The sequence below is a fragment of the Ranitomeya variabilis genome, chromosome 1 (assembly GCF_051348905.1).
Source record: "Ranitomeya variabilis isolate aRanVar5 chromosome 1, aRanVar5.hap1, whole genome shotgun sequence".
In the NCBI taxonomy this organism is placed as follows: domain Eukaryota; kingdom Metazoa; phylum Chordata; class Amphibia; order Anura; family Dendrobatidae; genus Ranitomeya; species Ranitomeya variabilis.
This window is the reverse complement of record NC_135232.1, coordinates 578,298,462-578,312,659: the sequence shown is the minus strand read 5'-3', so window position 1 is coordinate 578,312,659 and position 14,198 is coordinate 578,298,462. Positions and strand designations below refer to the sequence as shown.

At 46.0% G+C, this 14,198-nt stretch overlaps 1 protein-coding gene and 1 long non-coding RNA gene across 3 annotated transcripts in view; one reads left to right on the top strand and one right to left on the bottom strand.

The window, feature by feature from the left end:
* The window catches only part of LOC143768973 (jeltraxin-like), a 51,880-nt gene extending 45,359 nt beyond the window's left edge, over positions 1-6,521 (bottom strand). The window contains exons 1-2 of one of the 2 annotated variants that reach the window (XM_077257584.1): positions 6,453-6,521; positions 4,737-4,792 (exon numbers count right to left, since the gene is read on the bottom strand). In XM_077257584.1, the coding sequence (XP_077113699.1) occupies positions 4,737-4,792; positions 6,453-6,472 (76 nt within the window). In that variant the 5' untranslated portion in view covers positions 6,473-6,521. The remainder of the gene's footprint in view (positions 1-4,736; positions 4,793-6,452) is intronic. The other variant, XM_077257590.1, reaches the window with a different exon arrangement.
* The window catches only part of LOC143769033 (uncharacterized), an 898,561-nt gene that overhangs the window by 288,690 nt on the left and 595,673 nt on the right, over positions 1-14,198 (top strand). The window lies entirely within an intron of this gene.

Genomic DNA, 14,198 nt, shown 5'->3' with positions numbered 1-14,198 from the left:
GTTTCTATTGTGGTGATTCTACTCATGTTATATCAGCATGCTCTAAGCGCACTAAAAAGCTTGATAAATCTGTTTCCATTTGCACCTTACCGTCTAAGTTTATTCTATCTGTGACCTTGATTTGCTCTTTGTCATCTATTACCACGGACGCCTATGTCGACTCTGGCGCCGCTTTGAGTCTTATGGATTGGTCCTTTGCCAAACGCTGTGGGTATGATTTAGAGCCTTTGGAGACTCTTATTCCTCTGAAGGGGATTGACTCCACCCCATTGGCTAATAATAAACCACAATACTGGACACAAGTAACTATGCGTATTAATCCGGATCACCAGGAGATTATTCGCTTTCTGGTGCTGTATAATCTACATGATGATTTGGTGCTAGGATTGCCTTGGCTGCAATCTCACAACCCAGTCCTCGACTGGAGAGCTATGTCTGTGTTGAGCTGGGGATGTAAGGGGGCTCATGGGGATGTACCTGTGGTTTCCATTTCATCATCTATTCCCTCTGAAATTCCTGAGTTCCTGTCTGACTATCGTGACGTCTTTGAAGAATCCAAGCTTGGTTCATTACCTCCGCACCGAGAGTGCGATTGTGCCATAGATTTAATCCCAGGTAGTAAATACCCAAAGGGTCGTTTATTTAATCTGTCTGTGCCTGAACATGCTGCTATGCGAGAATATATAAAGGAGTCCTTGGAAAAGGGACATATTCGTCCATCGTCATCTCCCTTAGGAGCCGGTTTTTTCTTTGTGTCAAAAAAAGACGGCTCTTTGAGACCATGTATCGATTATCGGCTTTTGAATAAAATCACTGTAAAATATCAATACCCATTGCCGTTGCTGACTGATTTGTTTGCTCGCATAAAGGGGGCCAAGTGGTTCTCTAAGATTGACCTTCGTGGGGCGTATAATTTGGTGCGAATCAGGCAGGGGGATGAGTGGAAAACCGCATTTAATACGCCCGAGGGCCACTTTGAGTATTTAGTGATGCCTTTTGGTCTTTCAAATGCTCCGTCAGTTTTCCAGTCCTTTATGCATGATATTTTTCGCGATTATTTGGATAAATTTATGATTGTGTATCTGGATGATATTCTGATTTTTTCGGATGACTGGGACTCTCATGTCCAGCAAGTCAGGAGGGTTTTCCAGGTTTTGCGGTCTAATTCTTTGTGTGTGAAGGGTTCTAAGTGTGTTTTTGGGGTACAGAGGATTTCCTTTTTGGGATATATTTTTTCTCCCTCTTCCATTGAAATGGATCCTGTCAAGGTTCAAGCTATTTGTGATTGGACGCAGCCCTCTTCTCTTAAGAGTCTTCAGAAATTTTTGGGCTTTGCTAACTTTTATCGTCGATTTATTGCTGGTTTTTCGGATATTGCTAAGCCATTGACCGATTTGACTAAGAAGGGTGCTGATGTTGCTGATTGGTCCCCTGACGCTGTGGAGGCCTTTCGGGAGCTTAAGCGCCGTTTTTCCTCTGCCCCTGTGTTGCGTCAGCCTGATGTTGCTCTACCTTTTCAGGTTGAGGTCGACGCTTCTGAGATCGGAGCTGGGGCAGTGTTGTCGCAGAAAAGTTCTGACTGCTCCATGATGAGGCCTTGTGCCTTCTTTTCCCGTAAATTTTCGCCCGCTGAGCGGAATTATGATGTTGGGAATCGGGAGCTTTTGGCCATGAAGTGGGCTTTTGAGGAGTGGCGTCATTGGCTTGAGGGGGCCAGACATCAGGTGGTGGTATTGACTGACCACAAAAACTTGATTTATCTTGAGACCGCCAGGCGCCTGAATCCTAGACAGGCGCGCTGGTCATTATTTTTCTCTCGGTTTAATTTTGTGGTGTCATACCTACCGGGTTCTAAGAATGTTAAGGCGGATGCCCTTTCTAGGAGTTTTGAGCCTGACTCGCCTGGTAACTCTGAGCCCACAGGTATCCTTAAGGATGGAGTGGTATTGTCAGCCGTTTCTCCAGACCTGCGGCGGGCCTTGCAGGAGTTTCAGGCGGATAGACCGGATCGTTGCCCACCTGATAAACTGTTTGTTCCTGATGATTGGACCAGTAGAGTCATCTCTGAGGTTCATTCTTCTGCGTTGGCAGGTCATCCTGGCATTTTTGGTACCAGGGATTTGGTGGCAAGGTCCTTCTGGTGGCCTTCCCTGTCACGAGATGTGCGAGGCTTTGTGCAGTCTTGTGACGTTTGTGCTCGGGCCAAGCCTTGTTGCTCTCGGGCTAGTGGATTATTGTTGCCCTTGCCCATTCCTAAGAGACCTTGGACGCACATCTCGATGGATTTTATTTCAGATCTGCCTGTTTCTCAGAAGATGTCTGTCATCTGGGTGGTGTGTGACCGTTTCTCTAAGATGGTCCATTTGGTTCCTCTGCCCAAGTTGCCTTCTTCTTCCGAGTTGGTTCCTCTGTTTTTTCAAAATGTTGTTCGTTTGCATGGTATTCCTGAGAATATCATTTCTGACAGAGGGACCCAATTCGTGTCTAGATTTTGGCGGGCATTCTGTGCTAGGATGGGCATAGATTTATCTTTTTCGTCCGCTTTCCATCCTCAGACGAATGGCCAGACCGAGCGGACTAATCAGACCCTGGAGACATATCTGAGGTGTTTTGTGTCTGCTGACCAGGATGATTGGGTTGCTTTTTTGCCATTGGCAGAGTTCGCTCTCAATAATCGGGCCAGCTCTGCCACTTTGGTGTCCCCGTTTTTCTGTAATTCGGGGTTTCATCCTCGATTTTCCTCTGGTCAGGTGGAATCTTCGGATTGTCCTGGAGTGGATGCTGTGGTGGAGAGATTGCATCAGATCTGGGGGCAGGTGGTGGACAATTTGAGGTTGTCCCAGGAGAAGACTCAGCTTTTTGCCAACCGCCACCGTCGTGTTGGTCCTCGGCTTTGTGTTGGGGATTTGGTGTGGTTGTCTTCTCGTTTTGTCCCTATGAGGGTCTCTTCTCCTAAGTTTAAGCCTCGGTTCATCGGCCCGTATAAGATATTGGAGATTCTTAACCCTGTTTCCTTCCGTTTGGACCTCCCTGCATCCTTCTCTATTCATAACGTTTTTCATCGGTCATTATTGCGCAGGTATGAGGTACCGGTTGTGCCTTCCGTTGAGCCTCCTGCTCCGGTGTTGGTTGAGGGTGAGTTGGAGTACGTTGTGGAGAAAATCTTAGACTCTCGTGTTTCCAGACGGAGACTCCAGTATCTGGTCAAGTGGAAGGGATACGGCCAGGAGGATAATTCTTGGGTGAATGCATCTGATGTTCATGCCTCTGATCTGGTTCGTGCCTTTCATAGGGCCCATCCTGATCGCCCTGGTGGTTCTGGTGAGGGTTCGGTGCTCCCTCCTTGAGGGGGGGGTACTGTTGTGAATTTGGATTCTGGGCTCCCCCGGTGGCTACTGGTGGAATTGAACTGGTGTTTTCATCTTCTCTGTTCACCTGTTCCCATCAAGATGTGGGAGTCGCTATATAACCTTGCTGCTCTGTTAGTTGCTTGCCGGTCAACAATGTTATCAGAAGCCTCTCTGTGCTTGTTCCTGCTCCTAGACAACTACTAGATAAGTTGGACTCTTGTCCATGTTTGTTTTTGCATTTTTGTTCCAGTTCACAGCTGTAGTTTCGTTACTGTGTCTGGAAAGCTCTTGTGAACAGGAATTGCCACTCTGGTGTTATGAGTTAATGCCAGAGTTTTAAAGTAATTCCTGGATGGTGTTTTGATAGGGTTTTCAGCTGACCATGAAAGTGTCCTTTCTGTCTTCTGCTATGTAGTAAGTGGACCTCAAATTTGCTAAACCTATTTTCATACTACGTTTGTTATTTCATCTTAATTCACCGCCAATACATGTGGGGGGCCTCTGTCTCCTTTTGGGGTATTTCTCTAGAGGTGAGCTAGGACTAATATTTTCCTCTGCTAGCATTATTTAGTCCTCCGGCTGGTGCTGGGCATCTAGAATCAACGTAGGCATGCTACCCGGCCACTGCTAGTTGTGTGTTAGGTTTAGTTCATGGTCAGCTCAGTTCCCATCTTCCAAGAGCTAGTTCCTATATATGCTGATGCTATGTTCTCTTGCCATTGAGAACATGACACTCCCCCTTCTGGCATGGAGTGTGAACATGTTGTATGCTTTGTGTTTACCTGGTGAAAGAGATATTCCTTCGCTTACAAGCGTGACATCAATCTGAGAAAAGCAATGCCACTGTAACAACAGGACCCTGGGGTGTTACACAAGGACTTTTGACTGGAAGTGCTATGGTTTGATGCAGGTGAAGGCATTATTTTCTGGATTCGATTTTGCATGATACAATCAAAATCCAATAAATAATGGTCAGCATAAAAAACAATTTTCAGAGGTATCAGGATTAGTGATGAGCGAGTGTACTCGTTGCTTGGGTTTTCCCGAGCACGCTCGGGTGACCTCCGAGTATTTGTTATTGTTCGGAGATTATGTTTTCATCGCGGCAGCTGAATGATTTACAGCTATTAGCCAGGCTGAGTACATGTGGGGGTTGCCTGGTTGCTAGGGAATCCTCACATGTAATCAAGCTGTCTAGTAGCTGTAAATAATTCAGCTGCCGCAATGAAAACTTAATCTTCAAACACTAACAAATACTAGGAGGTCACCCGAGCGTGCTCGGGAAAACCCGAGCAACGAGTATACTCGCTCATCACTAATCAGGATCCATCAGAACCACCAACACATGCTCCACTGATCCAATGAAACGCCAACTTAGTGACTTACTCTCTTTGGCACAACATCCGGTGATGACCACAAACAGCAGAGCTGGGATCTTCATCCTGTAAAGAACATAGAGATAGAACATAACCCAGGTTGGATGTTGTTTACACTTTGGTACATCACTTATACCCATTCAGTCACATATACCTATTAGAGGATCCCATGACTGGAAAAACAGGGATTTTACTGGACTTCCTGATGGTCATGCTCTTTTGAAGTGTTGACCACCTGTCTACTGTTGTAAATGACTGGTTTTGAGGGAAGCAAACTGTATAGTTGTCCAATGCTCCATTTCCAAAGAGGCCCATGAGAAATTGCACCCCTAAAACCATCTTCACGTTCTTTACCTCCAGGAAATGTAAAATTAAACTCTTCATGGCTTAAAATGATCCTCTACCCGGTGACTGAAAAATTACGACATATTTCTCATGTATAGTCAACCTTCATATGTACTCAGTTTGCCTCCCAGTGCTGCCTTTGTTCAGATCTGCATTCATTTCCTCCTGCTTCCAAGATGGCCACAACCATGGCATAGAGGATTCAGAGGTAAGTCCAAACCATGCCTCCCTTGTGCTGTAGGACATAAAAGGCAGGAGAACAGTGGTTTAGACTTATCACTGCACTCACAATGCCACTGTGGTGGCAGCAGGAGGAAATGAATGCATAAATAATGAAAAGAGTCAATCATAGGGCACCAGGAAGGGTGATTATAGATAAGAAATGTATAGTCCTTTTCAGTCCTTGGTTGGAGGGTCTTTTTAAGACTAAAGGTACCTTCACACGAAGCGACGCTGCAGCGATAGCGACAACGATGCCGATCGCTGCAGCGTCGCTGTTTGATCGCTGGAGAGCTGTCACACAGACCGCTCTCCAGCGACCAACGATGCCGAGGTCCCCGGGTAACCAGGGTAAACATCGGGTTGCTAAGCGCAGGGCCGCGCTTAGTAACCCGATGTTTACCCTGGTTACCAGCGTAAAAGTAAAAAAAACAAACAGTACATGCTCACCTGCGCGTCCCCCGGCGTCTGCTTCCTGACACTGACTGAGCTCCGGCCCTAACAGCACAGCGGTGACGTCACCGCTGTGCTTTCACTTTCACTTTAGGGCCGGTGCTCAGTAAGTGTCAGGAAGCAGACGCTGGAGGACGAGCAGGTGAGCATGTACTGTTTGTTTTTTTTACTTTTACGCTGGTAACCAGGGTAAACATCGGGTTACTAAGCGCGGCCCTGCGCTTGGTAACCCGATGTTTACCCTGGTTACCAGTGTAAAACATCGCTGGTATCGTTGCTTTTGCTTTCAAACACAACGATACACGGCGATCGGACGACCAAATAAAGTTCTGGACTTTATTCAGCGACCAGCGACATCACAGCAGGATCCTGATCGCTGCTGCGTGTCAAACGAAACGATATCGCTAGCCAGGACGCTGCAACGTCACGGATCGCTAGCGATGTCGTTTCGTGTGAAGGTACCTTAACAAGGAATATGTTAATTATTTGGTTACTACCTCAAACCACCAGGTAAATTACAAGATAATGTGACTGACTGACTGGAGTCCCTTTTTCTTCAAAAATCAGTTCCTGATTTGCTGATAAGACAGCTGGCATCTACTTAAGCTTAATGACCTGACCCAAGCCCCCATAGACCCCATAATTTACATGTCACGTACGTACAAGTTTATGATAATTAGGTATGATGGTACAAAATGTTTTCACTTACTTGGATTCAGACTTGCACATAAATATCTCATGTAGTGTGTAGACCTTCTGTGTAATATCTGATCTGCAGTCCTATGTTATTTTATATATTGCTCAGATACCCTCTCCCAAACCAAACCCAACCCACATCCAACCCCCTTCCTACATTTCAACTGTTCCTGAAAAACACAGCTGAAGCTACTCAGTCGGTTGTAAGCATGTCATGCCTTAACTTGTCGGTTCTCCATGATGACTTCTCAGTCTCAACCTTCTTACTTCCGCAGCTACGGACTTCTGCTTACAAATATGTAACACTAATTTTTTTTGCTACGGAATATTATCTAATTTATCCAACTGTGCACAAATCACACCAACTTATATGTCCTCTAGCCCAGAGTAGCATAATGCAAAGTCACTGTGCTCATGAATACTATTATATGGACATTACTGGCACTATATATGCATATTTATATGGACACTGTGGCAGGCAATATTATACTGGCACTATGTAGTGTGATGCAGTGACCTCTGTTACAGCTAGGGGGTGCTGTATGTGCTCCTCAGGACACACATGGAGGCGTAATGGGGATAGTGAGACAGTGTCCGGCATTGTGAATGGCCGGTATGTGTCGCAGAGGAGGGGGTCTTCTGCGCTGTAAGACTCCCTTGATATGGGGAGCTGGTCCCTGCAATGCAACCCGGAGTATTTGGTCTTTGGTGCACATGAGCACTATGATGTTGTTTAGTGAATCTGGGTCCGGGTTGCGGGTAGCTATGAGAGATGGGAGGGTCTGGCTACCCATATACCTCACCTCTGGGTGAGGGTGCTCACTGTACCCCTTTTTCCCGTGGGAAGTGCGGGTGTTTCAGGACCTGCAGTGATGTCAGGATCACATGACCAGCCCATGTGATCCATACCTCACCTGTGGGGTGTGGTTAGAAGGTACATAATGTGACCAGGGTGTGGGTCACATGTTCCTGTATGCTCTCTGAGTGTGGATCTGAATGGTTCTGTGCTGGAAGGTCCTGGAAGCCTATGTGTTGGGAGTGCTGTCTCCCTGTAGAGCACATGGTGGGACTCTGGTACTGGTGACCTGGGGTGTTGGACGGTCCCAGCCGGGGATGGACGTCCTGAATAGCACCCGGACAGGTCACCTTTGGTGAGGACCTTGGACTGACGAGGAGTCAGCCTGTGGAGCAGGAGCTCCTGAGAGGTAAGCCCAGGTATGGGGAAAGGACTATGTGCCCTGATAAACACAGTAACTGAACTGTGCAGTCACCCAGTGACTGGAGAGATACAGGTGTGACTATGTGTAAACTAATGAGGTGAATCCTGCAACGCTGACAAGCAGGTAATCCAGACTGTGTGCGTTTGGCTCCAGAGTGAGCCTGAATATTGGACTCTACCAAGTGTGTATGGTCACAGACCTGATGGAGCAGAGCCATGCTATGAACAATGTTACTTTGTGTTTTCTGCTACTGGAGTTTATCTATATATATAATTGTCTAAGGTCCACTTCGTCTGTTTGTATGTCACGGAAATCACGCGTCGCTGATTGGTCGCGGCCAGCTGGGCGCAACAAATCAGTGACAGGCACAGTCCGGCCACGAATTGTCCCCTCCCTACTCCCCGCCAGTCAGTGCCCCCTCCATACTTCCCTCCAGTCAGCGTCCATATAGCTTTAGCAGACCGTTAAATGGACTGCGTTACACCGCAGCATAATGCGGTGTAAAGCAGTCCGTTAACGCTGCCATTACCCCTGTAAGTGTGAGCATCAATAGTAAAAACATATAATGATAAAAATAATTTAAAAAAAAATCATTATATTCTCACCTTCCGGCGTTCGCGGCAGCCTTTCCCGCTCCTCGCAATGCTCCGGTCCCAAGAATGCATTGCGGCAATGACTCCAGATGACGTAGCCGTCTTGCGAGACCGCTACATCATCACGGGTTATTGCCGCAAGGCATTACTGGGACGGAGCGTTGCGACGAGTATCGCTAAAGGCCTAGGCTGGATCCGGGGGCCGCCGGAAGGTGAGTATATAACTATTTTTTATTTTAATTCTTTTTTAAACATGGATATGGTGCCCACATTGCTATATACTACATGGGCTGTGTTATATACTACATGGCCTGTGTTATATACTACATGGCCTGTGTTATATACTGCATGGGCTGTGTTATATGGTACGTCGCTGTGCTATATACTACGTGGCTGTGCAATACACTACGTGGCTGTGCTATATACTGCGTGGCTGTGTTATACACTACGTGGGCTGTGTTATATACTGTGTGGGCGGTGCAATATACTACGTGGCTGTGCAATATACTACGTGGCTGTGCAATATACTATGCGGCTGTGCAATATACTATGTGGCTGTGCTATATACTGTGTGGCTGTGCTATATACTACATGGCTGTGTTATATACTATGTGGCTGTGTTACATACTACGTGGCTGTGCTATATACTACGTGGCTGTGCTTTATACTACGTGGGCTGTGTTATATGCAACGTGGGCTGTGAGACTCTTTCGCCCGGGGCCCTCAAAAACCTGGAGCCGGCCCTGGCTTCACTGATTGGTCACGCCCGGCCTGCCGCGACCAATCAGCGACAGACGCAGTCCGACCGCGAAATGACACAGGATTTCAACCACTCTTCGCTAATTGGTCACGGCCGGCCAGCCGAATCCTGTGTATTCATTGTATTATTCTTAAATCTTCATAAATAAACTACATGCATATTCTAGAATACCCGATGCATTAGAATCGGGCCACCATCTAGTGGAGTAATAAAACCCAGTTGAACTCTTTGAAGAAAATACGGTCTGGCTGTGTGTTAAAAACCGTACCTGTGTGCACTTATATCGCTGCCAAATGAGTGTCCCCCAACGCGTTAGTGAGCGCTATCTCACAGTAGACACATTTATGAGGACACTATGGCAGAAACTATTATACTGGCACTATATAGGCACATTTATGTGGACATTATGGCAGGAACGCACTTTATGTTTGCACTGTGGCTGGCACTATGATTGGAGTCATGTATAGAAGAATATGTATATATTGAAGGAGATGAATAAAGGGCTGACACAGAACCTTAGCCCTTATTTCCATGTAGATACAGATCGATATATAATATATATTACATTCTATTCTTTTTTTAATAATATTTCTGCTTAAAGTGCATTTCACCCTGACAGTAAGTTTAAAAAACAATACAATTAAAAAAAAAATGCATTATCATATGAAACCCAGTTTTAAGTTATAAATGCACAAACGGATAAAAAAAGTTTTAATTTTGGCCACTAGATGTCAGCCTATGATAATGTCTGAATATTGATTTGCAGTCCACAGAGAAATTAAAGTGATAGGCCGATCAAGGCAAACCGTGGGTTAAACATTGATGGCCAATAGTCCAGATAATTAGTCAAAAAGTAACATGGAGGTGGGAGTTGTTGTACACTAGTAATGTCAATGACTCGGCTTCTCACTTGGTTTATTAGGAGGATGGATTTAACAGTCTAATAGGGACTATTATTCGAGGGGTGAAAAGAATTTGCTGCTTACTACAACTTTAACAGTATCACAGAAACAATTAATGTAAATGCCCAAAAACAAATTAATTCACAGACTAAAGCACTATATAAACAAATAAATCCAATACACAATAAAACGTAACATTTACTAATATTGGAGATAAAAATGACAACACTCACGACCTAAAAAAAGGACTACTGTTTGGCTGAAACAAGATACAGGGTGCACTCAGTCCCTAATGCGCAGGCTGTCTGTGCCCTACCTTGCTGCGGAGGATGGCACCCTATGAAACCTGCGCAATGGAGCCCCCGCTCAACGTAGACTAGCCCTGACTCACCCTAAACAACCCTCAAGTGTAGAATGGGATAGACAAACAGCAGACCATACAAACAGACAAACAAATAGAATTGACCAGTGTGCTAAGTACTAAAAGCACATAAAAATAATAATGCGCACGTGTGCTCTTTTTGATCAGCAGTAACGCACACTTAGTACATAATTGCACATATCCCCATCTAGCCTATAGCCTTCCTGTGGGATTTCCTCTGTACCTAGATTCACTCTGCCTGCTTGCGGGGGTTGGCACCCTAAAAATCCTGCGCAATTGGTGCCCCCGCTCTCGTCGTCTGGCCCTGATAAGCCCTAACGCTGCCAGACGGTAACCACTGCAAAATTGCAAATAACTGCAAAAAAAAATGCAAAAAACAGGCCGAGCGTACAGAGACTAATTAGTATAAGAATGAACCATAGCACCTAGTCAACAACGTGTTAATAAGAACCACAAAAATGTGTAAATTACCAATCTAGTACATAGAAATATATTCATCTCAGTATGTTCATCTCGACGCGTTTCTCCGAGGTCGGTTCATCAGGAGACACACTAGAAAGATATCACTTATCTGAATGAAGGGTAAGAAGTTAAATCGCTTGAAAGCAGCGTGCGATACAGTAGTGGGGAACAATGTCCATCCCAGACCACAGGTTCAAATCAGCCTACAACTTTAAGGCCGGGGTCACACTAGCATGTTTTACGGACTTATGAGCGCAGAAAATATGTCCAGAAAATACGCATTGCACACGGCCCAATGATTCTCTATGGGGCAGCTCCTATCAGCCGTATATTACGCATCCGTAATATACGGTATGTTACGGGCGTATAAAATCGCAGCATGCTGCGTTTGTCAGCGTATTGCACAAAAAATACGCCAATGAAAGTCTATGGGGGCGAGAAAATTACGGATTACACACGGACCATGCGTGTGACTTGAGAGAAATATGCACGTGTTCTATAGAAAAGCTGGTAGTACAGTGCGGTGTACAGTGTGGGAAACTATTCTGAAAAGTTCCCACGCTCGAGTTCATCCAGCAGAGGGCGCATCACCGCGACTCGAGGTAACTACAGTACATTCCCCTGCATTCCATTCATTCACCAAGTTTTACAGGCAGGAGCACAGCTGCATTAGCAGAGCTCCTGGGTGTAAATGATTTAACCCCTTCAGATGGATTTACAGTGTGGGACAAGACTGTAATGACGGAAGGTATGGAATATTGTTATTTGTTTTTTTTTTACTTTATTTCAGGTGACAAGGGTCTTCAGGTGGATTAAGAGTATAATAAAATATTAAACCATCATGTGTCTTTATTTCATTAAAATAAAGTATTAAAATACTTTTTAATAATGTGTGTATGCTTTATTAACCATTTCGTACTATTGGATTAATAATGGATAGGTGTCATAATTGACGCCTCTCCATTATTAACCTGGCTTAATGTCACCTTACAATAGCAAGGTGACATTAACCCTTCATTACCCCATATCCCACCGCTACACGGGAGTGGGAAGAGAGAGGCTAAGTGCCAGAATAGGCGCATCTTCCAGATGTGCCTTTTCTGGGGTGGCTGGGGGCAGATGCTTTTAGCCAGAGGGGGCCAATAACCATGGTCCCTCTCTAGGCTACTAATATCTGCCCTCAGTCACTGGCTTTCCCACTCTGGCGGAGAAAATTGCGCGGGAGCCCACGCAAATTTTTTCCGGGATTTAACCCTTTAATTTAATAGCTAGAGCCCCAAAATTTTACACAAAGACACTTCTTACATTAGTAAGGAGGAATATGTAATAAAAGAAGGGATATGAGATGATTACTGTATGTAAACCATGTCTCATATCTTGTCGGGTTTGTGAAGGAGATAGGAAAAGCCGGCAATTGAATTACCGGCTTTTCTGCTATATAGCGCTGAATTAAATATATATATATATTTGTGTGTCTCACTGACATATATATCTACTATATAATTGTCTAAGGGTCACTTCCGTCTGTCTGTCTGTCATTCTGTCAGTCACGGATATTCATTGGTCGCGGCCTCTGTCTGTCATGGAATCCAAGTCGCTGATTGGTCATGGCAAAACACCCACGACCATTGCCACGACCAATCAGCGACGGGCACAGTCCGGCGGCAACATGGCCGCTCCTTCCTCCCCGCAGTCAGTGCCCTCTCTATACTCCCCTCCAGTCAGCGCTCACACAGGGTTAATGCCAGCGTTAATGGACCGCGTTGTAACGCACTCCATTAACGCAGCTATTAACCCTGTGTGACCAATTTTTTTACTATTGATGCTGCCTATGCAGATCGGTTACAAATAATAATAATAAATTAAATAAAATAAGGTTATTTTCACCCTCCGATGTGGCGCGGTGTCCTCGGCAGTGCAAGTGGCAGGTTCCGGTGCCAAGGATGCTATGCGAGAAGGACCTGCCATGACGTCACGGTCATGTGACCGCGACGTCATCACAGGTCCTGCGCGCCTGCGCGCGAAGGACCTGCCATGACGTCACGGTCATGTGACCGCAACGTCATCACAGGTCCTGCGCGCCTGCGCGAGAAGGACCTGCCATGACGTCACGGTCATGTGAACGCGACGTCATCACAGGTCCTGCGCTCATACTAACCCTGGGACCGGAAGCTGCCGCGTGCACCGTACACAGACGCCAGGACTTCAACGGCACTTCGGAAGGTGAGTATATGTTTACTTTTTATTTTATGTCACTGGGCAACATACTATGTGGCTGGGCAACATACTATATGGCTGACCAATATACTACATACTACGTGGCTGGGCAAAATAGTACCTGGCTGGGCAATATACTATGTCTCTGGGCAATATACTACATTACTGGGCAATATACTATGTGACTGGGCAATATACTAAGTGGCTGGGCAATATACTACGTGACTGGGCAATATACTATGTGGCTGGGCAATATACTACGTGGCTGGGCAATATACTACGTCACTGGGCAATATACTACGTGGCTGGGCAGTATACTACGTGACTGGGCAATATACTACGTCTCTGGGCAATATACTACGTTACTGGGCAATATACTATGTGACTGGGCAATATACTACGTTGCTGGGCAATATACTACGTGACTGGGCAATATACTATGTGGCTGGGCAATATACTACGTGGCTGGGCAATATACTACGTCACTGGGTGTTAGGGCTAGCGGAACGCACCGAGTAAATAGAGATGTTTATTATAATGGGTGCGTTCGCAGCCCGGGGTCCACCGTGCAGGAGGAACCTGCTGCTAGCGAATGGCGGCACTGTTTGGCGGTATAGACTAGCTCTGTTACTCCACAGAGTAGCCGTGAAAGGGGAAGCACTGCACCCTGTTAGCCTCACAGGAGCACAAGCTTACTGCCAAGCTGATAGCAGTCAGTGGTTATGCAACATGCAATCTCCTCACCGGAGAAGCTGGTATTCTAGGGGCTTATTTCAGCCGGGTCCCTGAACACACTCATACAATCTCCTCACCGAAGGTGCCGGGTCCCTGAACACACTCATGCATAACCACACTGGCGCAAAGCACATATATGAATTGATACTAGCGCATGGCCGTGCGGCCATGCGAGCCTTATATAGCTGCAGCAAGAAAAAGACATTCCTAGAGGGACCAATGAGAGACTGCCATACCTGAGCATGTGACCCTAAATCTCCACTGAGAGATCTTGCCCTGGGCATGCTCAGTGTGTGCAAAGCAGGACTTAGTCCTAGCACCTACAGGACCTTCCTGAAGGGACCAATGGACTTAGCTGCAGTATCTGACCATGTGACCCACGATCTCCACTGAGAGATCTTACTCAGGGCATGCTCAGAACAAGAAAAGCAGGACTTAGTCCCAGAAGCGTCTGCTCACCGCTGCCCAGCACTGACTTCAATGGCAGA